General features: G+C 36.3%; 1 protein-coding gene across 5 annotated transcripts in view; it reads right to left on the bottom strand.

The window, feature by feature from the left end:
• Tcf12 (transcription factor 12) overlaps nucleotides 1-27,419 on the bottom strand; it is a 268,114-nt gene that overhangs the window by 46,279 nt on the left and 194,416 nt on the right. For all 5 annotated transcript variants that reach the window (XM_050127365.1, XM_050127384.1, XM_050127395.1 and 2 more), the window contains one exon: nucleotides 22,000-22,052. In XM_050127365.1, coding sequence (XP_049983322.1) covers nucleotides 22,000-22,052 — 53 coding nt within the window. The remainder of the gene's footprint in view (nucleotides 1-21,999; nucleotides 22,053-27,419) is intronic.

A 27,419-nucleotide genomic window follows, 5' to 3' on the forward strand; every position in this document is an offset into this window, starting at 1 on the left:
ACATACAAACAAACGAACCTTTAGTTGATTTGAAGACTGAAATTTAGTCTCCTCTCTAATTAAAGTTAAACACAACTTCAAAGGAAATTACATAAAAATGTTAAGCACAATTTACAACTAGCAGTTTAATTGGATTTGACAAATAAATATCTTAATGCTTTCAGTATATTAATATAACACTGCCATAAAATCCAATCTGTTATAGAGTTTTTACGGTAATTTCACATGTAATCAGGAAAGATTTAGAGAGAGTTCCCACCAAGTTGCAAAGGTGCTGAGCCCACAGGCACACCACCAAGCAGAGTGAACTGAGTGCAGAGACACAAGTTAGGTCTATTTGAGGTCCTCCTCTTCAAACCAGTTGGTAAGGCACACTGGGCCTCTGTAAGTGGGAAAAATACGCTTAATTCAGTAGGTTTCTCTTCTCTTTTCACCAAATTTCCAGGAACATGTCTATATTATAAAAGCTTTCCTCTCTTGGACAATTGGTATTTACAGTTTTCTGTGCAAAGTATCTTAAAATTAACTGCTGGTTCGTTGAGGAGCAAGCATTTTAATATTACTATTTTTAACTGTGTAGAAATTTCTTCCACATTAAATGAGGCATATCTTAAAAATTAACTTTAACATCACTTAGTATATTTCATTGGTCATATAAATGCAAAGGTTTTTTTCAAATAATCTTTTTTTTCCCCACAGAAAATGGCATTTCTAAGGAACAGATTGGACCTTCCTTCCTTCTTAAGGTAATGCTGAACAGTGTATTGTAACATCACCTATGCATTATCTACATGAAAAAAAAGACAACTTCCTTGAGTTCACAGATTAGTTTCAGCCCCCCCTACAGATTTATGCAAATGTTCTTATCATTCAATGTCTTGTTCAGAGAATTTTTGCATGACCTCATGCTTCCTATCATAATAACATTACACTTAATATGCTGGGTCCACAGATGGTCTACACATTTGAATTCATTATACTTTCTTCTAGCAAAGTAACTAACACTAACCCCCCGAAAAGAACAAAACTTCAATTCTATATACTTTCACATTTCTGGGGGTAAGTATATGTTTTAATGATTATTAAAATATGCACTTGAAAATTTGAGTTCACGGCTATTCTAATTCTTACAAAAAAAGGAAATTATGTGGGGACAGAAAGGCTGTAATTTAATTATATTAGAAAGAATCAGATATTTTAATTTCTTATGTTTTTTAAACACCTATAACAATTAACAGGTGTCTTATTCAAAAATTGAAAATTCCTACTTGACTTGCCTGAAGATATATGTCAGTAGTAAAGTATTTGTTACCCATGTGTGAGGCCCTGCATTCTAACACCAGTCATACATAGATAGATGTGCACGTACACACAACACACACACACACAAAGATGTGCACACATGCATCCAAAGCCTGACAAGCCACCCCTCATTGAGACTTAGCATTATGATCAGGCATCCACAATTTATCTGTAAAGGTACTCTAGTGCTTTTTCCAGTTACATTTGCTATGCAATACAGAATATTTTTTTAGCACAAGTGGTAACAAGAACTGATTCAGTTTACTGTAAGGACAAATTTACTTGTAAGATTATATAAAAGACCTATCTTGGAGATGAAATTAGGCTAAATTTCAGAACTTATCTAGGTGAGGTTTAAACAAATTACTTCATGCCTCTCAATCTTATTGTCTTAATTTATGAAATGAGGCTCATAGCATTTAACATGAAGACAGCTTTCTGACTTAAGGGAATCAGACAAAGTTTTCCACATGGTTCATGGCCTTTATAATAGCCTTGGTTTCTGTCTTTCTTACCCAGATACCATCCAAAGAAGTTTGTCGTTCAAAATATGATTCCAGCTTAAGTTTACAACTTTGACTTTTGTCCTGTCTCTCATTGGTGAAAATACCTAGAAAGTTTGAGGTATCTTTGGTTTAAGCCACCTTGAACCAATTAACTAGCTAATAACAAAAAATTAATAAAAGAGGCCACTCAGATTACAGACAGGTGGAAATGCCAGCCTTAAACGTTCCTGCGTGACTTTCTACATTTTTACTGAATAACATCACTTGTGTCAATAAGAGGACTGAATGCCGGCTAAATTCTTAAAATAAAGCCTCGGAAATTTACTATTCCTTGATATTTCTTAAAATCCTAAAAAAGACATAATTGTTCAAAAGTAGTTCTATTTCCCCAACCAATCACAAAGATTACTAATGACAGTGACACAGACATCTGTTTTCAAATAGTGGGAAAACAGAAGTAAGTCTGTCACAATCCCAACAATATAACACTAATCACACACTCAGTAACACAGGCTCTTCCTCTCTGGTTAATCTCACTTGTTTTAGCATTGATGGTTTTATAAAGATCTCAAACCCTTAAGGAACATGGAACAAAACTGAAAACTTAAAAAACAAATGCTTAGACCAGAACTACTTACTCTCTCAGAACACCTGCTATGCCGTATTAACAATGAAATCAATGGGAACTTACTAGCATTTAAAATATTAATGTTCTACATAACATCTTAAATCAGTAAGAGGAAGCAAAAGAATAACCTCAAACTTAATCCATTCACCACCAAAGTTCCATAACACAGTACATTTGAAGGACATTTCATTTTAGAGTCAAAATATTAATAAAGTTGTACTTTTCACATGAAAGCTTGGTCGACTAGCATTTTCAAATGACAATGATGATTGTTATTTACATATTCTTTAGATAGCATAATTACATACTTCATAATATTCTTACTGAAGAAAACTGAAGTTATAAGAGAATGTTTCTTATAATTTAAATGAAATTCTCATAATTATTAGAGAACCATGTATAAAACACTAAGATGTGTAGACTCTCACGACACAGGACTGAGACAATGCATGATTGCTTAATGTATCTTTCAAGAACATGTAAGTCACCTTTGACCTATGTTAGGCACAGGGCTATCAATTTTCAAACCACACATCTTTATCATACCAGCTATGCCATGCACCATAAACCTGGAAATGCTCAATACTATCAAACTGCCCCACCACCCATCTCAGTGCAGAACAAAGAGGAAGGCTGTGGTGGAGTGATCTGAGAAGTAAACTTTATTGAACATACATGTGTGCATGCTCACATAGTTGCATGCCACTTTTAAACAGACTGTTTTACTTGGAACTGGACAAAAATGAAAAATACTTTTACATTTGAAAGGCAGCTGGCAAAGATTATTAGAGAAAAAGTAATCTCACTTACTCTCTTAAGTCCACCTCTCACATTCTCCAAAGGACTTGAATACAGGAAGCGTGAACACATACTTTCAAAGAGCTTAAATATTTTTTTGGCCCGACTGTTATCTACTAAGAACACTTACTCAAAAAACCCACATATAAAACACTGGACGGATCCAAAGGCACCAAAGCAACCGACAGATGAAAAAGCCCTTCTACCAGTTCTCAGAGGTCTTTCAACAGTATGTTTCAATTGGCAAAAAGGAAAGAGTAAACATACCAAACTTTATGCTATTTTAGGAAAATGGAATTAGTTTTTCAAAACTTAAAATACATTTTAAATGCATTCCTCTAAAATCATTGATGCTACAACAAATGAATTTTTCATGAAATGTGAGAGAATTAAAACAATGTTGAGAAGGTGGCTACTAAGCTTCAGGTGAATACTAAGTGGGCATTAAGGTAATGCTTTGTAACGCATATCAAATATTTCACAATGGTAACTCCAAATCTCTAAGGATACTTTTTCCAGTATACAAAAGTCCTATGGCTTTTAAAGACACAGTTGCAGAAATATACAAAGTAGTTAATATTAAGTAACTACAGAAAAGTTTTGCTTAGTAATACAGAAAACTTTTAAAATACCTAAAAATAGACTATAAATTCACCAGGAATATATTATCTAGAAATGTAAAAATGTATTTTTTGAAATAGTGATTTATGTTATGAATCTGCACAGGGTCAAAATTCTAGTATGATTAGAAGCAGATGGTATCCCAGGAAAGGCTTTGGACCTGAAACTCCAAACAGGAAACACGGCCCTCGCTGGCTGACTGATTCCCTAATCATTCCCAGAGCTTCATACTTGTTCTTTTTATGAATACACAAGATGATTTTCATCTTTCCCATCCATTTACAAAGCATCATACAATATTTAATGTTTATGTTCTTATGTATAAATTATGTTTATAATATTTCAAAATGTAAAAAATAAATGTACTTTGAAACTTATGCTATGAGAGATATTACTATTAAAACTAAAAAGAACTCAAATTCAAGTTTATTTTCTATACTTACAAATAAAAGCAAACAACTACTGAGATGTAGGAGTCACTATTACAAGTAACTGTTGCAGACACTTTACTGACACAAATAACTATACAAATCTAATTTATGGTAAAAGAATTAAAAAAAAACCCACTGGTTTTACTAAAATGCAATTAGACTGCACCGCTCTCCATTAAACAAGTCAGTAAAGCACTCCATGAAGAAAGAAAACGGCTTACCGTTTTTCCATTGTAGTAATACATCAAAGAATTGCTGCCCATCCCAGGGACGGGATAAGCACAATACATGTTGATTTTGAAAATGTTATTTGCAGCTGACGCACACAGTGTCTCTCTAAGACATATATCCACACAAGCAGTACAAGTCCTTAGTGCTATGCATTCACACATGGAACTACTCAAAAGGAACTTATGCAAAATAGGACTGAACCAACTCACAGAGCATAGAGGGAGAGTTTATGCTGTAATCAACCTCTTTCAATTTCTACCAGTCCTCGCAATGGTGGAGGATACCAAATACACAAACTTTTGGGGTGCTAAAATCCAAGTCATACACTCTAAATAAAAAGAGATACTGCATCCTAAAGTTAAACGTGCCAAAGAATAACAAATTTACACAGAGAGAGAGAGAGAGAGAGAGAGAGAGGGAGGGAGGGAGGGAGGGAGGGAGGGAGGGAGGGAGGGAGGGAGGGAGAGAAAGACCAATCTTCTACTAATCTGTTCTTAGTTTGAATTAAATTAGAGCACTTGTGAAAGAAAGCCTTGCTTGCTACACCTCCAGCAACATTACCATCTGGCATGGCCTAAAGTTGCTTTCAAGTCTGATAAACACATGATCAAGCAATCAGGAACTGGAAACACTGAATCATGTGGGATAAGGAGAATCCAGACAGTTAAGCCTTATACAAAATCACTTCTTGGAGAAAGTGGACCATCATTTAAGTACCATTTTATAGGCTAGAACATACTGTGCTTTAGAAATTTTTGTTGTTTTGTGAAAAAAAAATTTAAATTTAAAAATTATCTTAAAAATAAGTTACCTGTGTTTAAAATATTCCTAAAGAGGAAATGTTTATAATACAGACTTTTGTTTATAAAGTTCCTTGGATTTATCATTCACCACACTAATGAAAAGTTTACAAAAGAATGCAGCCCTCTGGAATATCTAGTATGAAGTAAACAATTTGGTGATGGAATAAGAGAAAGGGTTTATTTTAATGTAAAGAATAAAAGACTGGGTGTGTAGAAACATGAATTCTAGGTAGCAAACTAAATATGGCTTACTAGAATTCCCTCCTTATTCCCATGGAACGGTTATATACTAGAGTTAAAAAAAATCACATTTCTTAGAAAAAAATGAATGTCTCTGATTTTTCTAGATTATCATAATACTACAAAGCCAAAAGATTTGAAACTTTGTCTCTAAAACAGACACATTTACTATTTAAAAAGTTACAATTTATACTTTTGTGTAGATTCTAAGCCAGAAAAATAGAATAACAACCTTCATTTTTCTTATTCCCCCCATCAAACTCTCTTTGTACTATTCCTTTCCTCTGTGATTCAAAGATAACTGGACTGTGCAAAAGGGACACATTATTTTTTAAAAAGACACTTTTTGTGGGGTAGAAAGCCACTGAAATATTTGAGGAAAAGTCTGTAAGAGACAGAAACCAAACCAATCAAACAAACAAAAACCCCAAACAAATACCATTCTTAGAAAACATACTGATTTGAGTCACAGTAATAAAACAGCACCAGGCAATAAGGCTGACTAACACAGGATTCAAAAGCTGACAGCATCGGCCAACAATGCGAGCTCCCCACTCTCCCCAGACAGAGAAAAGGTCTAGCAGCAGCTGCAAAAGAACATCACTGCACAGCAGCTATTAAATGCCAGTCTGCAGAGCGCAGGCAACTTCCTCCCTCCTGAGAGACCACAAAGGCCTGCTTCAGCCCGTGGAGAACTGCATGAAAAGCTTTGATTTACAACTAACAATGCCATGTCTTAAAACCTTTTAAGTAAATTTTAGTCATTCATCGACAAGCTGTTCTCTTTTGACAGAATAACTGAAAAAAATCAATTATCTAAGATAAAATTTCTCTTTATTAATTACTAAAGAAAAATCTCACCTTTCAATAGCAAACATGGGGGAACAAGAAGAGGGAAGCATCAATGCATTGGCAACATTCAGTATTTTTCTTTCTACCTGGAATAACTTTTACAACGGGTAAGAAAGGAGAAGCCTGCAGGGGTTTAAGTTCAACAGGGAAAGTGCTTGCTAACTGGTAAAACAAGCAGTATAATGTAATCCTCTATGCAACCATGGCTATTACAACACATGAAACATTTAGAATTTCCTCCCCAGTTTTTATTTTAAAAGCAATAATGAGGTGGAAAAACAATCAGTTTAATAAAAATTCAAAGTAAAACCAAACAAACTTGGGTGTGTATGTGCTACAGAATCAACACCTGGTTACGATTACTGTTCAGCTAGAGATGCTCAGCAATTAGGAGCACTGGCTGCTCTTTCAGAGGACTAGTTTCTATTTTCTAGTACCCACATGGTGGCTCACAACCGTCTGTAGCTCCAGTCCCAGAGGATCCAACACCCTCTTTCTACTTCTTGGGGCACCAGACACACATGTGGTGAACAGATAAATACGTAGGCAAAACACCCATACACATAAAATAAACAATTTTGAAAATGGTATAAAGCCTCTCATTCACTCCAGATCCCTTCTCCCATAGTGCACCGGCCACAGTACACGCACTACTACTTAAATTGAGAGGAGGTTCAGGAACTCCACAAATCACATCTGGACATGTCCATATAATACTGTTAATAATTCTTCCTGAAAAACATAAAATCACTGAAAAAATTAATGAGAATTTATATATTTTCTTCCAAATTCTACCTGCCAGGTACAGCAAAGGCTTTTAAGTTTGCTATTCTCAAGTATTATCTTCTGGAAGTGTATATTACCCAAGGAAAACTGCAACTGGTTAATATGAATAGTCATTTTCTTTACCACAATTATCAATTATCTTCTATGACAAGGTTTTTATTTCTCTTCTAGGAAAAAACAAAACAAAACAAAAACAAAATCGCCAATCTATGAAACAGCTGCAGCTCCTCTCCCTGGACGGCTCATTTTACAGGGAATGCTTCTAGCTGATCAAGTGCTACCCTAGTCAAAGCAGTTGTTTAATCTTCGCTTTTTTTTTTTTTCCAAAGGAACAAGTCAAGGGTTAATCTCCTGACTCAGTCTGACAAAATGAGTCAGCTGGAGACACAGGTTTTCAAATCTGATTTCAGGCGGGCCTGTAGTCTGCACAGGAGCTCTGTGCTACCAGGTCTTCTTCATCCTGATGGTTTCCACCCACAATGCTGCAGAAGAACTTATGTCATGATCAGACTAAATATTCACCTCATTCAGTCTAACAACCTAAAATAACACACATGTTATCACAAGATGGGAATCACTGAGCATAAGGCAATGAGATGAATGAAATCCCAGAGACCCTGAAGAAAACGATCTGGAGCCACACAGCTCTGATTAGCAAATCCAAGATTTCTGGCTTAAAAGGTTTACAGCCTTTCACCATATTTTTTTTTATTGTTTTTACAATAATCATGAGGCAGAGACATAATCTAGGTAAGTAAATGCTATACTTCTTTTTGGAAGATTCTTGAAAAAAATTATTTTCAAGAAAGTCAAGTAGGCTAAGAACTTTTCCGGAAATTTTCAAATCCAGGCTAGTCTCTTTGCCCTTTTTCATTTTCTGTTGACTGAAAATAGATCTTCCTTGGAGAGACAGGCAAAAGTAATTGCAATTATCTGTTTTGCATTTTCTAGTCTTTTATTTGTTCATCCTTATTCCTGATATTTGGATCAAGGCAAAGGTTATATCTTGTTTTAAAACATGCTTGTTAAACTAGCCTTAAGCAATAATGTTTCAAGTGACATAAAATTCTATAGTTTTCTGAGGAAAGTTGAATAGAATCGTAATATATATATTTTTAAAATATTTATTTATTTATTATGTATACAATATTCTGTCTGTGTGTATGCCTGCAGGCCAGAAGAGGGCACCAGACCTCATTACAGATGGTTGTGAGCCACCATGTGGTTGCTGGGAATTGAACTCAGGACCTTTGGAAGAGCAGACAATGCTCTTAACCACTGAGCCATCTCTCCAGCCCTAGAATCATATATATTAAATTAATCAAAGATAGTAAAGAGTTAATCTTACTATACATTCTTCTACATAAGCCACATTCCATTATCCCCCAAAAAAGCCAGACATCCTGGCTAGAAAAGTAAATCTAAACACAAATAATTTCTCATGAAAAGTTGACATTATTTCTAAGAAAACTAGTTCCTAGAAGGTAGACTTTAAGAGTAATGAAGCCAAATTTAAAAGTTCACATAAAATTAAGTCGACAATCCTTGAAGGATAAAACTTAAAAAAATTATTGAATCCAAGGGCGGTTGGGGTGAGGAGAGATGCTAGAGGATTAAGAACTGAAACACCTTAACTTGGTGGCATAAATAAATAATTCCAGTACTCAGAAGGCTGAGGCCAAAGGAATGCTGTGAGTTTGAGGCCAACCTGATCTTGTCTCAAAAACAAGGAAGGAATGGAATATGAAAATGCAAAGGAAAGACACTTTTTCCCCTAAGGCTTTGCCGTCTCACTTTAGCCTGAAATGATTATGAGACCCAGTCTCCTAAATTTGCAGAATTTGGGACAATACTGCTAAGTCAGGCCCAAATAAAAACACCCAAATTCCAGATTCTATATCTGATCATTTTTTGTAGTATGTGCTACTTTAGTTTTTTTTTAAATAAAAGTAATTTCTGAGTGTTGAAGAGGCTGTCCCCCAGCTCCAATACTTTCATATTCTAAAAGTTTACAACAAAGAAAACAAGAATAGAAAACTAGTGAAATCATTCATCCCTTAACCCAACTTCTGATGTCTGCTCCACTTAACAGCTACTGACATGAAATCAGTGATCTTGCAACCATGCTCTAAAAACAAACAAATAAATAATGACCTAATTTGTGATCATGGAAAAAAATTCCATCTAAGTCTTAATTGTGAAGACATACATTTTTAACCAAAATGTAGACTATGCTACACACTAGTACACATCATTTGGATGCTGAAGATGAGGCTCAGTGGGAGTGTGTTTAGTGTTCCATAGTCCTGGTTTGACCTTTGATATTATCAGCAAAACAAAACAAAAAACAAAACAAAACAAAACAAAAAAAAGGTGACTGACTCCCTCTTAACACCATTACTCAGCACAGAGCAAAGACACATGATAAAATTCATGTATCACGGGATAGCAAGTTTCTTATTGCTTCTTTAAAAATATCTCAAAATCTAATTTGAGGTCTAGAAATGCTTCATGATTAATAAAACAGAAAATATCCATCTGTATAGCTAATGGAAACCAACTACATGACCTGAATTTTTTGGGGTAGGGGCAAGAATACAAGTGCAATTCCTTTTTTGAAAAGCCCAAGTCTAGTCGGGTTTGGTGGCCTTTAATCCCAGCACTCATGTAGGCAGAGGCAGGCGGATATCTGAGAATCCTGGTCAACCTGGTCAACAAAGTGAGTTAAAGTACAGAGAACCCTTGCCCCCCCCCAAAAAAAAAAAAACCCAAAATCAATCAATCAATCGATCAATCCCAAGACTATACTGAGGATGTGTTAAAAGCAGCCCAATCTCCTGGAGAAGCAAGCAGATAAACAAATAGCACTGTTTGACAAGATACCAACAGAACTGTCAGGTCACTCCTATGGCACTCCATCCACAGCTCCTCCAACGAGGCCGACCTGCCACTACTGAAATCTCTAAGTGCCAAAGCAATGGAATATACTTCTTTTGATCACACACTACCATGACAAAGCAGTTTTCTTTAAAAGGTTAAATGGGGGGGGAGACGTTGCTGGCTCCCCCCAGTACCAACAGTTCCTGCAACTCTTGACTGCTCGTTTCTTTCACCCCATAAACTGTGGTTTGTCACTTCTCATTTATCACTTAAAACAACCTAGTAACAGTTATTAACTGTGCTGCAACTTGATGCTTTTCCTGCAGATGGCTCTATAATCATAGGATTGAGTACCAGTGTATGTACATACACATAAGACAAAATGACAAGGATTTACAGGTCTTAACTTCCACAAATACACCAGCACTTCTGAAAAGTGTTCCAGACTGGCAAAGGCTTTGAACTTGTTAAGCAACCTAACAAAAACTGCAAGCAAAAAAAAAAAAAACCGTTTTTTTTTCTTTTAATTAAATCATCTATAAGGGTGAATGTAGACAAGGCTTTAAACGGAGTTTTTTCTTTCACTATTTTTTTTTTTTAATTTTTCGAGACAGGGTTTCTCCATAGCTTTTTGGTTCCTGTCCTGGAACTAGCTCTTATAGACCAGGCTGGTCTCAAACTCACAGAGATCCGCCTGCCTCTGCCTCCCGAGTGCTGGGATTAAAGGTGTGCACCACCACCGCCGGCTATGTTACAGTTTTTGATTTATTTTCTAGGCATACTCTTTTTCTTCTGGGCTGGCAAAAGTTTAACAGAAGTAAAGCATGTCAAGATATTGTCATTTCTGTATCTTTGCTTAGAACCATCCATGAACACGCAATCCAAAGCTCCAAATGTATAGACATTAAGTTATTTCTGGTTGACAATCTATTTTTGTTTCAATAAAAATTCTTGCTAGTTGCAGTGATTTAAAAGACTCCTTATGTCTGAACAACCGACACTAAGACTTCAAAACACCTGCCTCGTACTTACAACACTCAAGGAATAAAGCAACACTAGCTTCTGCCATACTTACCAAAAGAAATCATGAAGATTCTAAACTTATGTCTCATCTTAAGAAGTATTTCTTAATTCTAAATTCTGCTGACCACTCTTAACAAAATCCATACTTCATTTTGAATACATATCTGAGAAAGGTGTAATAAAAAGGGGAGGTGATGAAGAGAATGTCAATGCTGTTTTTTCAATATGAGAGAAAAAAAATCAAGGAGCTGCAGAGATGGCTCAGTGGTTAAGAGCCATAGGTCCCAGGTTTGAAACCCAGCACCTACATGACAGCTCAGTCTTCTGTAACTCTAGTTCCTGGGGATCTGCACCCTCTACTGCTCTCCACAGACATTGTACACACATTGCACAGACATACATGTAGACAAGATACTCATTTAAGTAAATCTTTTGAAAATGTATTTCAAACATTGTTTACTATTTACAACAAGCTACTAGGAAAGGTGGTATGTCACCATAACAATGACAACTGTCCCTGTCCCTACAGACACACTGGGGGAAAGACACAAAATGTGATAAGAATCTGTTATGCTGCTTGGTTTAGACTCTCTAGATACATATGTACAAGAGCATTACATTCTCCCTGCCAGGATGCTCATGTCACAGAGAACTAGCATGTGATGCAAAAGAGCACTGGATTAGGAGCCAGGACTCAGGTTTTAGCTCTGCCTTTTCAGAAAATGAGATTTCAGAACATTCTATTCAATTATTTCTTCCATATACAGGTACCCATCAAATTATACTGAAGATTTTCAAGCAACTTCATTACTAACAAAGTCTTTCATAAGCTCATACTTTAATCCCAGCACTCAAGAGGAAGAGGCAGGAAGATTACCATGATTTCAGGCCAGCTACACAGTGACACAGCTACACAGTGAGACCCTGTCTCAAAAAAACAAAACAAAACAAAAAAACCCAACCTACTATTCGCATGTTTTATTAACTGCATTCCCAAACTCTGAATTCTTACTTTGAAAGATTTTTGGTTTAAGTTCTTTTCTATTTAGTTACCCTGAGTATTTTTCTTTGTTTAAAACAAAACCAAAGGTATATAATTGCTACTCAGATGTCTGATTAGAAGAAGAATGCAGGAATGCACTAAAACAGGACACAGAGAAGATCATCATGGCCCCTATGCAGGCCAATGGACATATTCATGAAGTCTGACATATCTTATATTTGTTGATTTAACTGTTAAAAGGAAAGAAATTAAAAGCAGTGAAGTGCTGCTATGTTGAAGTAAACTGCCCGTGTATGGAATGTATGGGAGATAAGGGTCTATTTTCATGGTTGTTAGCGTGCCTTTTCATTCTAGTGAGCTCCATAACTGTTATTCTGAAATTTCTTAGATCTTGTCATACATACACTTTTTCTCAAGCCCAGTTGTTGCAATTTACATCCAGTGTACACAGCAACTTTAGATCATATTTTCACAATCACACCTAATGAAAAGCCTAAAGTTTTACATGAAAGTTAGATCCAGGAAAAGATCCTTGAAAACCACATTACAACTTCTGAGCACTAAGATAAGCATCCAAAAGCTTCAACCTCTAATGTATGCTGGCAAGTGAAGTATATGTGGCTATTGCCTGATGTTATGCTCATTTAAAGCAATCTTAAAAGCTATGGAGTATCTAGAACAATGGCAACAACAAAGGCTGGCAGGTTACTAATAGTTAAAAACTTATCCAACTCTGTCATTACTTACTCAATAACAATTTTTGACATACTAATAATGTGTATTTAGCTGGGCAGTGGTGGCGCACGCCTTTAATCCCAGCACTTGGGAGGCAGAGGCAGGCGGATCTCTGTGAGTTCGAGACCAGCCTGGTCTACAAGAGCTAGTTCCAGGATAGGCTCCAAAACCACAGAGAAACCCTGTCTTGAAAAACCAAAAGAAAAAAAAAATGTGTATTTATACATAGGTCAGACACTTAAATTAATTTGGCCCCTCTGGAAAATTAAAGATTTGTAGTCAAAGCCTTGAAATAACTACAGAATTCTCTATAGAGAGGGCAGCGAGAAACCAAACTGACAAGAAGAAAGCCTGTCAAAAGAGTGGGCTGTGGCTCCTACACCATCCTTCAACTATAGTGCAGGGACTATGGCATGCTTCTTTGCATGTTCTGGCTAGAAAGCTTAGTAGAATAGTAAAAGGGACTATAAAATGGATTATAAACAAAAATAGCTGCAAGGAGCAGACAGCTCAAGGAACTCACAGAATAAAAACCAGGCAACAACACCATACTACCATACTAACTTTAGAATGTGACTTTGAGGCTTTCTGCTTCCCTAACGTTGAAAGACTCAATCTGTGTTATTACAGCTAAATTTGTATAAAGATCATATGACTTGGGGGCTGGAGAGATGGCTCAGCGGTTAAGAGCATTGCCTGCTCTTCCAAAGGTCCTGAGTTCAATTCCCAGCAACCGCATGGTGGCTCACAACCATCTGTAATGAGGTCTGGTGCCCTCTTCTGGCCTGCAGGCATACACGCAGATGGAATACTATATACATAATAAATATTAATGTTTTTAAAAGAAAAGATCATATATATGACTTGAAAACACCCATTTTCTAACACTAGGACTCCTTGATGGAAATGAAATGCATGTTTCCTAGTTCTCATTTATCTAAACTGAGAGTCTATGCTCACAAGAATGGAAATAACACTGGTAAACTTTATCACCCAAAAGATTTTTACTTTTCTAATGAAAAATTGGAGCTCTTCCCACTCCCATCTTCAAGTATTTATAAAATTTAAGCATAATGTTCTATAATGTAAAAGCTAAAATATAGCTACAGCTTTCCTTCTCTGAAGATAATTCAGATAATCTTTTGTAGTTCAGACCATCTTCCTGTCAATTAGGCAAGGTACAGGAGGCAAAGACAGCTACAGCTATAGTGCTAATCAGATGAATTTATTAATTTATCATACATTAGCAACTGGGAACATGAAAAACAGCATAAACCATATCCCTGCTATATAAAGTGACCAAGGTAAAGAATAAACCAGATAAGTTACCAAGAAAATTACAGCAGGGAAGAAAGGGGTGGTTGAGTGTTACATTTTATACAGGACGGCCGTGAGAGATCACCATTGATCACAGAGAAAACTAGTCATGCGGTACAAAGGAGCGGGGTCTAGCAATAAGAACAGTAAATACACAGAAGAACTTGAGGCTGGACTGAGGGAGGGGAAGATGGCAGAAGAGGATCTGTGAGGGAGGAGTTAGGTCATGAGGGTCTGGTAAGCCACAGTAAGGATTCTGGCTTAACACTGATAATGAAAGCTACTTCAGGATTTGAAGTGGAGGAATGAATGACATGGAATGATATGATCTGACCTAAACTGTTAAGTAGTCTTCCTTCATGAAAGACACCGCTGAAGGAAAATAAGACTAGCTGGGGAGATGGTGCAGTAGTCTGAAAGAGAAAGGGCTTGGACAAAGATGACAGTAACACAGGTGCTAACAGATAGCTAAATTCTTGAGGGTGTTTTAGTATGAGAAATACAACATAGGAGGACCAGATTACACTTGTATTCAATAAAACTGTAACTTCTTTAGGGAAAAATAATCTGTCTCTTATATTCTGGTTTCCACGCTAATGTTGTTTTATGAGAAAGACCTTATATATATATTTTCCAGACAGTATTTCTCTATGTAGTGCTGGCTGTCCAGAAACTCATTCTGTAGAACAGACTGGCTTCAAATTCACAGAGATTTGCCCGCCTCTGTCTCCTGAGTGCTAGGATTAAGTGTGTGCCAGCATCGTTGGTCTAGTCCTTACAAGTCTAATGATGTCAATCCTGAATCAATATAGAGCTGACGATGATGGCTGAATTACTTTTTCTGTTGTAGAACTACTCTTTATCTTGCATATATTGCGTATTTTAGAAGACAAATGGGAACAAATGTACAAATGTTCTTTATTTATATAAAGAAAGCAAGCCAGGTGGTGGTGGCGCACACCTTTAATCTCAGCATTTGGGAGGCAGAAACAGGCAGATCTCTGTGAGTCTGAGGATAGTCTAGTTTACAAGAGCTATCTAGTACAGGCTCCCCAAAAAACCAAAAAAAAAAAAGCAAGTTGGCATATTTTTCACTGTTGAACAACCAGAGACGGAAACTGAAAAGTACTGTTTTCAAGAGGAAATCAACGAGTGTTCCTTTCTAGACGAGGAAGGCAATGGCTATAAAGACATTATTTCCACCCCACTTGGCTGAAATAATTTCGTGGGTAGTATACGCTATGACTGGAGGGAAATTACTCAACAGAAACAATTTTAAAAGTTAATTCTCTTCACAGGCATAAGATAATTTTAGCTTTTAACTATAATCACCTTGAAGACAGGTCCATGGTTTCCTTGTGTTTAAATCCCTAATGCTTAAGAGAATTCGTTACTTACTGTAAGTATACATAACACTCTCAATGATTTTAACAGAGGGGTCTCACTGGAACCTAATAGCAAAGAGTTGCCGATTTTCAAATGGCTATTCTTCTTGAGGACTGGGTACCCCTAGCCTTGGTTTTTGGAAATCTTACATATTTTTAATGATGCTGGGAGAAAACAGCTGCTTCTGATTTCAAACAATATTAAATAAAAAAGATCTCAAATACAAATCAAAACTTGAGCTTTTACTTACTAATCAAAGTTAAAAAGGGAACTGTGTAAGAACCATAAAAAATTCACCTACATTCATAAAGATTAACATTAAGAAAATGAATTTTCAAGGCATGAGCAACTATCTTAGTTTTCAGTGAAGCCTTCTCGTTAAATGGCGCCTAAATGAGTACATGTTACACTGTTATACTTACAGAGAAAACAGAACACAGCAAACTTTGTTTTATCGCAAAGTTGGGCTAGGACAAAGATGATGACGAGTACACACACATATCTACGGTATCAGCAGGTTCATTACCTAATGTCACACTTACACCAGAAAATAGAACACTAAAGCATTGGTTCACCTGAATGTATTAGTGGGAACATTTTTGAATATGGCAAATGATCTTGGAGAGCATATGATGTTAATACAATAAAAATGGCTCTGTATCCAGGGCCTTGATGACAAAGGGGTACACTTGCATTCTTTGAGTCTACTGTAGGCGACAATTTAAGCCTAGGGAGCTTAAGTCTGATCTACCAACCATCTTGTCAAGTTTTACTGGAACACAACTGTGTCTGTTCATTTAGGTATCACCTTAGTTTTTTCCTTCCTTCCTTTTGTTTTTTGAGACAGGGTTTTCGGTGTAACTTTCGAGCATGTCCTGGAGCTCACTTTGTAGACTGGTTTGTCCTCAAACTCACAAAGATCCTCCTGCCGCTGCTTACCAAGTGCTGGGATGAAAGGTGTGTGCCACAACTGCCCAGCTCACCTGTAGTTATTTTCAAGGCTATTAACACAGCAGTGTCTTGGAGCTTCAGTAGAAACTATCTGTCCTCTCATCCCCATATTTACTATACAACCTCTTTATAGAAAACATTGAGCTAGTGAGGTAAGTCTTTAATCCCAGCACTTGAAAGAGGCAGACAGAACTCTGTGAGTCTGAGGCCAGCATAGGCTACCCAGTGAGACCCTGTTCACTCCTCCCCACAAAAAAAACCTTGATATAATAATACTGAGGAAGAATATAGAAGTGAAACCCCTAGCTCCTGATCCTCCTCCTGCCTCCATCTCTTCAGTGTTGGAATTATAGGCATGTGCTACTATGCCCAGCCAGAGCCAAATTATTTTTTTTGAAAACTAATAAAATACTGGCAACACTACAGATATATTGGGTTAGATACTAAAAAAAAATACAGTTTAATTTTTTGACCAGTCAGTAGTTTAAAAATTTTTAAATCTGATTCATGACTATACATGTGGAAAAAACTAGAAACAATTTAAGAACTTGCGGTGTTTTGAAAATGGTTGAAAGATTACACAAATATCTGTATGGCATACATCATAATCCTTGAAACAAGATACACACAGGGGAACAAATAGCTTTCCAAGTACAATCAGTGATAGATGAACAAAGTAGGGATCTGTGACAAGAATACTAGTCAGTGACACTGGACAAAACCCATTCCCAGTCTATAGAGTGAGTTCCAGGACAGCCAGGGCTATACAGAGAAACCCTGTCTCGAAAAACCAAAAATCAAACAAAACCTTATCATTCACACTGATACAATTCTGACACCGTTTCAACAGTAGGTACCATCAACCTCAAAAGGGGTTGTTCTTTTCTTACTGACATATGTAAGTTAGATCTACCCTTCAAAGATCTAACTGTACAGTCAAGAGAATGAACTAACCACTTTGGAAAGTTTGCATTGGAACAGTTTTTGAATAGAAATATCCTCTATAACAGGCAGAAACAAGAATCTCTTTTGCACATCAATTGAGTTATACCCTCTATGTTTATTTGCCCAAGGAATAAGCAAACACCCTGTTCAATCCGCATTCAAGAACTGCAGAGCTCATTTGTGAAGTTACACTGAAACTGACACTGGCTTGTAAAAATGTTTTATTTCTTGCTATTCTTAGAGGTGTCAAGCAACTGTCTATGACACTGTTTCCGTGGCTTCCTGGTGATCATCCCCAATGGAGAGTCCTTTGGGAGAATGCCAGTTACTGCTCTTCTTGCTATTTCCAGAGATTAAACTAAAAGTGGCTCTGTATATTTCTAACCCCTGAAAGTGATCTCACTAGATCAGAAAGCTAACCATTTTGTATTTAACTTTTAAGTTAATAATTTCTACCTACCCCCACTGCTTGTCATTTCTCCTATTTAGTTTAGATGTGTTCAGAACTTAATATTCCTTCTCTGTAGTTTTTAGTCTTAATCTCTCCAACTATCTAGAGATGTCCACACATTTTTAGATTTTATATTAACACAAAATTCACACTAATTAAAAAAATATAGTCTGAATGTCACTAGGAGGCAATGTGCTTGTCTACAACACATTAGAATGGAGCCCTCGGTTTGAATCCCAAACACTGGAAAAAGAAAACGATAATTTCTAACTAGGATTACTAATGTCTTTTTTTTTTTTTTGGGGCTGTTGTTTGTTGTATCTTTCTAAATATACCTCTGGCTGGCCTGTTCCTCACTATGTAATCCAGGCTGGTCTCATCACATGGCAATCTTCCTGCCTCAGTTTCCTGAAAGCTGAGCTAAAAGGTGTGAGCCACCATGCCCAATTATAATTACCAATATTAAAGTCATAGAACTGTACTGCTTCAAACAAGAAAAGGTAGGTTAAACTGCTCTGGTTCACCTTGGAAAATTGAAGTTCATTGGGGGAAATAGGAGTTAGAAAACTTTTCTAAATGGGGTGGCAAAATAAATTTTGAGAGCTTACCTAAGAAATGATATTAACAGTTTTTGTGGGAAAATAAATGCACACTTAACGATAAGACAAAGGATAATAATATATTTGATTAAGAAAAAAGTGCCATCAATCTATCATATGCCTTCTACTACATAAGAAGGTATTCCAGAATTTATATAAATGGTTAGTTACTCTGAGACAGATTTATAATGAAATCTTGCTTCTTACTTTCAAATTCTGCATCTTCTGTAATATACAAAAAATGTAATCTATATTTGTAAGTACAATATCAAGTGAAGAGACAGAGATTCTCCCTACATATGAGACTGCATTATGGGAGCTATAATGAAGTCCTATATGCTCAATTCCCAAATACCACAAAAATGGATAAAGCAGCCAAGCAACCTTAGGTTAAAGTCCAAGGATGAGTCAGTGGTAGAACAATTTCCTAGCATGGGGAAGGCCCTGAGCACAATCCTTTGCACCACAGAAACAAAAGTCCCTATGGTTCAGAGAGTCACAAGCAACCCCTCTCAGGTCAAAAAAATGAAAAGAGGGTAGAAGCCAGATAAAACTCATTATCTACATATAGGGAAATTCTGTGTATCTCTATCTACTACCACACCATGCTTACTTAGATAGTGCAAGTCCTTAAACAACAAAACCAATTACACAAATCTGCACAAAATTAAACTGTATATGAACCAGGGTAGATTAGTGGCAAAGACTAAAGAGAATCTCACACTTCTGAAGTCCTGAATGTCTAACAAAATGACACTGAGGCTGAGATGTTACTGAATGTACTTCCTTTTGTAGATTACAAAAAGGTTGCCAGGGGAATCCCTATGCAATGCCCAAGACTCTGTCTTTTACTTTTTATCTTAGCAATGATCTGATAGAGAAAAACCAGGTGGACATATCTGGTGTTCAGATAAGAGGGAAGGGAAGCTAAGGAACCCTCAAAGGGAAAAGAAATCACTGTCGTGCTGCAGTAGTACGCACATATTTTGAACTCTGAACAGTTCCAAAAGACTCCTATTACTACAAGTCAGGAGTCTGTACTCAAAGCGGACCTACGCTAGGCTCAGTAGTATTCTCCTACTCCAATAAAATGACAAAAGTTAAAGCTATCATAGAATCTAGGAATGCTTTACTTCTAAATTTAGGCAAAAAATGTTTTCCACATTTCTGTGTTTTTTACCTTCTAGCCCATTTGAAATCTGAACATTTGGCTGAATTTTTTTTTTTATTTTTGAATTCTTTGGAAGTATTATTATTCAAATAATCATGAAACAAAATATGCAACACTTCATGTTTATTTTTGTACCCACTTCTTTTACAATTCAGTGTAAAAAACTGAATATTCATTATAAGCAATCAAACAGAAAAAAAATTTAATTTTCTTTATTTTGTTTTGGTTAGACAGAGTCTTGCTATAAAGCCTAGAATATACAACAATTCTCCCACTTCAGTCCCACTGCTGCTGAGATTACAGGCATATATATCATGCTCAGTGCTATATAAGAACATATACACATGTGTATATTTTTGGAACATGGTTTCACTATACAATCCTGGTTGGCTTGGAACTCCCTATGGAGACCAAGCTGGCCTCCAATTCCCAGATCTGACTGTTTCTGATTCCAAGTTTAGATTAAAGGTATGTACCAAAGGAGCTAGAAAAATATAAGTAAGTTTGGCTTACAAAATTTCCTAATTGTTCTCAAAAGTTCATCAAAACACAGCAGTGTTTCCTTTCCTGAACATAAAAAAACAATACAGAGAACTATCTCAAAGTAGTGAATGCTGTTATAATTAAAAATGTAAGGACAAAAGGGTCCGCAAAGCCTTTCACCAGGCTCTTTTGTCCATTTTGCTCATTTGTTTAAAAATGAAGTAACTATGAAACATGAACAATTATCTTATTGCTTATATCTAATGTTATGTCAAGAATAAATATGGCAGACTTTTTACTTACTAATCTTTTCAAAAGCAATGTGGGGTTCTACTAATATTAATATGCAATTTAACTTTTATTACTTTCATAGAATAAAAGTAATAAATTACAAGAAATCACACTGCTCCATGTTTTAGCAGTTCTGCCTACTAAGAATGATTTCTGTTAGATTACACTACTTACCTACTATTAAAATGTAAATCATACAACTATTTTTAGCTACTGTTGAAATTCCTGTCTTTGGGAATAATGATTTGAGGCATTGTTCATTTTGTTTATCAAGCAGCTATTCAGCCTCTAGTGGATCCAAGTGCTTATGCAAGCAAAAGCTTTTAAGATGCTTGTTGCAGCAATTCAGCTTTCCAGGTAGGCTGCAGGTTCAGAGCACAGCTGCCCTATGCTTCTCAAAACTCAGATTCATCTGGAATTTAGTTTCAGAGATTTCAATTCAACTTTTCAAGGAGGGTGGCACAGGAGAGAAGAAATGCAAACAACCAAAATGATTTCTCTACTTTACCCTTCACAAGAAATAAAAAGCTCAGGCCCATGCTGCCCCTTCTAGATTGCTACTTGTCAAGCAGGATATTCCATTCAGTCTAAACTGGGATGAGCCATGACTCATCTGGCAGCACCTGCTCCCATGTGTTAAGTATTGTCCAATGAAAGCCCAACACCCATTTACACAACAAAGAATGTACCCTTCAAGGCACAGGGCCTCAATATAACAGCGTCACTGTCCATTTATTCCACATATAGAGAAAAAGCCTTTCCCTTCTTCTCACCACAGGTTTTTAAACTGTGGGTGGATTTATAATGTACGTTCATCTACAAATACTTCTACTGCTTCAAAGAATAAGTATATTAACAGCACAAACACTCCTACAGTATTAGGTTACTATAGCCATTAATGATTGTTTTACCAACCACTCCCAACCTCCTGCATCAAAGCTCTTTATTCTCAAAGGATACATTTTTGAGCATGGAAGGATCAACAAACTAGTTACGTGAAAGCTTTCCTGATGCTAGACTGAAGTTGGGAAAGGCTTAATGACGGCTTTAAAATCCACAAGGGCTTCACAATGAACATCTGACTTGGTGATTTATGCATATTAATAACCTCAGTCCTACTGAGGCAAGCTGAGCTGAACATGTCCTCCGAATCTTAATGTCTTTAGCTCCATTGGGATTATTACAAATGTAAATTTCTAAGATTCTCAGCTATTAATCTCTGTCTGTCCTCCTGTTCAGCAACATAATGACTAATTAAACATCAAAAGACCTGCACAGGAGATCTTTTTTGACAGCTACAGGCCTAGTCTTCTTCCCAAGAGGGGAATTCAAATGACAGGGACAGGGAGTGACAGCGTAAGAGAAAGCTACAAATCATTGCACAGAAAACGAAAAGACTAACATTAAGTGTGGATTTATCTCAATCAATGATTTTGTTAAGCAATGAACAGTTACTATGTAAAGTATGCCCACTGGCATCAATTGAATCCATCTTTGTAGCAAGTAAATACTGAATACTTGACATCAATTTATTTAACATCAAGTTTAAAAAAAAAAAGTACTTACAGAAGAAGGCAGGCCAGGAGGCACCTTTCTTACTTTCTTTGCTTGCAAAGGATCTGCACATGGAAAACAAAATGTTTGATTAGCATTTACATTATGGAGAGAAAAAAAGACTTCAAATGAATAGGAAACAGGTACCATACAGTCATCCATCGTGTTGCCATGCCTCACTTTCTGCTGCATACCCATTATGATTTCTATTTTTTCTAATATTGCATGTTAAGAAGGGGAATCCAAGAATGGCAGCACTGGTTCTTCTAGTATATGGAAAGGTACAGTAAAACAAGAAAACTCACACGTATGTCAGTCCATTGGAAATGAACTCTATGTAACAGGTCTTCCTAAAAGTACACTTCCCTAACAAAGACACAGCATCATATCAAGAATTGGGAAGAGCCAGGCAGTGGTGGAACACGTCTTTAATCCCAGAACATGGGAGGCAGAGGCAGATGGAGCTCTGTGAGTTCGAGACCAACCTGGGGTAATAGGACGGGCTCTAAAGCTACAGAGAAACCCTATCTGGAAAAACCAAAAGAATTGGGGAAGAGGGGGAGGAAGGGAGGGAGAGAGGGAAAAAGGGAGAGAGAGAGACAGAGAGAGAGACACAGAGAGAGAGAGAGAGAGAGAGAGAGAGAGAGAGAGAGAGAGAAAGAGAGAATGAGGCCGAAAGGCACATTTTAAAAACTTAATATCACACAGCAAATACTATAGCACAACTTATTTTGCTGAAAATTTGAAATAAAATTGAAGGAATGAATGAAAAACTAAGAACATAATAACATCAAGACATGTTCCATACGCTATGAAATACAGGCAGTATACACATCTAGTATTATGAGCATTTACTTTGGTAATGTGTAAGACTCAAACTTCAGCACTACAGTATAATTTGAACTTTAATTAAAAGTTTGCAAACACTTTTAAGGAAATGAATACCGAAAGTTTATCTCTTATTTTAAATTTTGCACATTTGTATGTGTGTTTGTGTATGTGTGTGCCATGAAGCAATTCTCCTTAACACTGTAAAGTCACTCGAAATGGTTTCATAAAACGTTGATTGGCCAATAGCTAGGCAAGAAGTATAGGTGGGGTAATCAAACTAAGAACGCTGGAAAGGAGAAGGGCAGAGAGAGGAGTCACCAGTCAGGTGCAGAGGGAGATGAACCTGCCATGCTAATAAAGGTACCACTCCATGGCAGAGCATAAATAAGGAATACGGGCTAACTTAAAAATGTAAGACCTAGCTAGTAACAAGTCTGAGCTATCAACCGAACATTTATAAGTAACATTAAGCCTCTGAGTCAACTATTTGGGAAGCGGCCACCAGATATTTAGGAATAGGCGGGCAGGAGAGAAACGTCTGTCTACATGTGTGTGTGTATGTGCGCACATATATGTGAGTATAGGTGAATGTTTAAGTACAGGTACCCTTGGAGTCCAAGTCCAGGACTGGACTTTCTGGAGCTGGAATTCCAAACAGAGAGTTACAAGCTGCCGTATGGGTGTGGGACTAAACTTGCAGTAATACTCATATACAAAATTTATAACTTTTCCATCGTATTTTTTGAAAAATGATATGTATAGCTTTCAAATCACATGCAAATAACAATCAAGTTCAGGATTTTCAGAGGGATTTGTTATAAGGAAGACTGATGTAAAAAAACTATATTTTTTTAAAACTGTAAAAATGAGAAATAAGAAAAGCATTTTGGGAGGAGGCAGATTATTTTTTCCTCAATAAAAAATTAAAAAAAAAGCTAATCTGAGTTTTAGTAAAAAAATAACTCTAAAGAAAAAAAAAAGAAAAGCATTTTCCTAAGCTGTAAATGATACTACACAATAAAATATGAGATTTTATAAAGATCGAAACTTATTTAAATTTGGTCTGTAGATTCTCTACAGGTAATATCACAGAAGGCTGTAAAGCTAAGAAAGCGACTTTATAAACACCATGTGGAAAATATTACACAATAAAAGGGTCAAAAAGCACTCATCAGCATGGATATCCCTTCCCCAAGAGGTAGTCCACATTTCCTCCAAACATAAATACCAAAGATAAACAACATCTGGCATATTCTGTAAGACTTACAGTAAAACCTTTTTTCTTAGTGAAATGTTTCAGCAGTCTACTTCTTTACAACTTATTCCTTTAGCAAAAGCTACACTTTATACAAATCACTCAAGGAAATGGCTCCTATGGCTTGAAGTTATCAGAATAAAGATATTTCTTTTGTATCTCATTATTGGCAATATACTGTACTATCACCAGTTTAGGATTCACAGTCTAGTTTGGGGAAGCTGTAAACTGTGATGGAGAGTCAGCTGGCTATATTCAGTACAGCAGCCATATGAACCTGGGAAGGTTACTTTAACCTCTTTGTGCTTCATCTTCTTTAGATGCATAAAGTGGTGGGCCCCCACCTCTCCTGTGAGTTTCATGTTCTGTGATAATACGTGAAATATGCTTATTCCATTGCCTAACATTTGTGACACTTCAATGTTTTACCTCTATGTCTGTGGATCACATGTATACTGTGCCCATGGAGGCCAGAAGAGAATGTTAGATCCCCTGGGACTGGAGCTAGACAGTTGTAAGCCATCCCACAGGTGCTGGAAATGGACCTAGGTCATCTAGAAGAACAACCAGAGCTCTAAACTGCTGAGTCATTGCTCCTGTACCACACTTAGTGACTTTCAGCCCTTATGTAGATTAAAACAATTATAAATTAGAGAGTTACTGCTCTCCAGCATAGTTTCTTAAAGTACCTAAATAGTTTCAGAAAACACTAATATTGTAGCTCCCTACAGTTCTTCTAAGTGCTAACATTACCAGACAATGCAATGCCAAGGAAAGGCTAAGATTGGGAACAGCAATGGGCAGCATAATAATAACCTACTAGTTGGTATCCAAACAGGAAATGGATAGAATTCCTCCGAGTATTAAGAGTAACACTGTATGCTGCATTTCATTTGGACTCCTCATTTATACTCTAATGTTAACATTACAACCTCACAGAGTTTTGAAAAGATGCACTAGATAAACAACAGCAAGTATAACATAATAGAAAAGAAATGAAATTTGAATCCATGGAAAGCCTGAATATTAAGACTAAATTTTAATGGAACATATCCCTATTCTCTTCTAGTTACTCAGTGGTTTTCTTTTGGTAGCAGCACACTGGCAGGGATTACTGGTTGCTACACTGTGTGCATGGAGTCTTTGAAGAAGAAACTCTTATAGACTAACCCAATACAGACTCAATTGAGACCTCTACTGGGTTAACTCATCAGGTAGACAAGGAGAGCATATATGGACAACATTTTCTAAGTTGTCATTTCTTTACTAACAAAAAGAATACTGGTCTAAACCATCAGGGCTGACTCTAATAGCACCCATACATATTACATGCCTATTGTTCACATGAAATAAAGATATCAGAATTCTCTTCTGAATGTAGCAATCCATCACTGTATCCTTTCTATGTACCTCATTCATACTTTAGACCTAGAGATTAGAAATAGCTCATCAAAATACATGGTTAGATAGGAGGTTGATATATTAGCTAGAGGCAGTCAACAAATATTTATGTAATCAGGAACTATAACACATTTTATTTGGTTTATATTTCTTTAGCACCTGGCCTATTTTATTATAAACATGTTTTACAACTTTAAGTTTCTTATATTAAATAAACCCACAAAATTTTCACTTTAAACACTAATTAGATAGAAAGAATATCCAGCAGCAGAAAAAAGCTTTGTCAGGATAAATGGAAGAATGAAGAAATACATTCGCATACACATAACTGACATAAAAATCCAAAGCTGTAAAGGAGGAGTACAAATGTTTACTACATACAGGGATTCTTTCAGCATGCTTCTCTGAACTAAACAACACTGTGAATGCATTATATATGATTCCATTGTATACTTTCACATAAGTTAAGTGCTTATTAATTTTATCTCAATTTCAAAGGAAAAGTAGAGAAAAGGAGGAACTATTATGCAAACAAACAAATAATAACAACAAACTCACTGAATTCAGACTCACAAAAACCTTAAAATTTATCTCATTTGAACAATCTACTATTATGTATGTGACATCTTTTGAACCTTAGCTTTTATGCTATATTCAGGACTAAAATCATGAACTAACAAGATTATTTTACTGTTGAGACAGGAATTTATAAAACCATTTTGTAAACCTTTCAGTACTATTTTCATTTTAGTTAAAAATTAGGTATTAACCATAGAACATAAAATTTCCTTTTAAGAAGAAAACACTTGCTAGTTAGAAAAAATTAGCTAAATCCTCTCATGAAGCAAAATATTAAATTGTTTAAAATCTGTTAAAATTCTGGTTTAATATGACTGCCTAAACAAGACCTGAAAAACACGACAACATCAATAGACATCTAACAAGGAAGGGAAAAACTTGAGGGTGTCTACAAAGAATTGGGTAATGCTGACAGCGAGAGAAATAGTCTCCCCCGTGGAAGAACTCCTCAATCAGTTAATGAAATACTAAAGGGTCAGCTATGAAATTATACACATAAAGGTAATACAATACAGATTGGATAGATTATATTAATATATTTAGGAATAATTATTTTTATAAAACAACAATTAAAGGAGGTCATAAACTTGACAGCAAGTTTGGGTTGCAAGGGATGGGGTGGAGGAAGAAAAGGGTAAGGGAATGTAATTGCAATTTCAAAAAATAAAAAATGTATTATAAATAAAAAACTATGGCTTGAGGGGGCTCTAAAAGTACAGTGTATATATCTATACCATGATGTAGGTGGGTCTTCTATCTATCTGTTGCTTTCATTGGTTAATTAATAAAGAAATTGCTTGGCCTGATAGGTCAGAACATAGCTGGGTGGAGTAGACAGAACAGAATGCTGGGAAGAAGGGAAGTGAGGCAGACGCTATAGCTCTCCTCTCCAAGATGGACGCAGGTTAAGATCCTTCCCGGTAAGCCACCACCTTGTGGTGCTACACACATTAATAGAAATGGGTTAATCAAGATGTGAAAATTAGCCAATAAGAGGCTAGAACTAATGGGCCAAGCAGTGTTTAAAAGAATATAGTTTCTGTGTAATTATTTTGGGTAAAGCTAGCCGGTGGCCGGGAGCTGGGCAGCGGGCCTCATTGTGCTCATATTGATGAAAATTACCAACCAAAACTACCTATAGTTAGTTAAACCTTGAATATAAAGTGGAAGATTTCTTTACAACAGTGGGAACTCTTGACAACTCCATTTATTGCGTATCTAATGCATACAAGATGAGTATCCCTTATCTGAAATGCTGTGGCCAGATATGTTTTAGTCTTCAGATCTGGACTATCTGTATAAAGATAATGCAGTATCCTGGAGACAGAACCAACACATAAAGATTAAGTTCATTTATGTTTCATAT

Source organism: Alexandromys fortis, unplaced genomic scaffold (assembly GCF_014885135.2).
Source record: "Alexandromys fortis isolate MF-2015 unplaced genomic scaffold, M_Fortis_MF-2015_v1.1 scaffold_22, whole genome shotgun sequence".
NCBI lineage: Eukaryota > Metazoa > Chordata > Mammalia > Rodentia > Cricetidae > Alexandromys > Alexandromys fortis.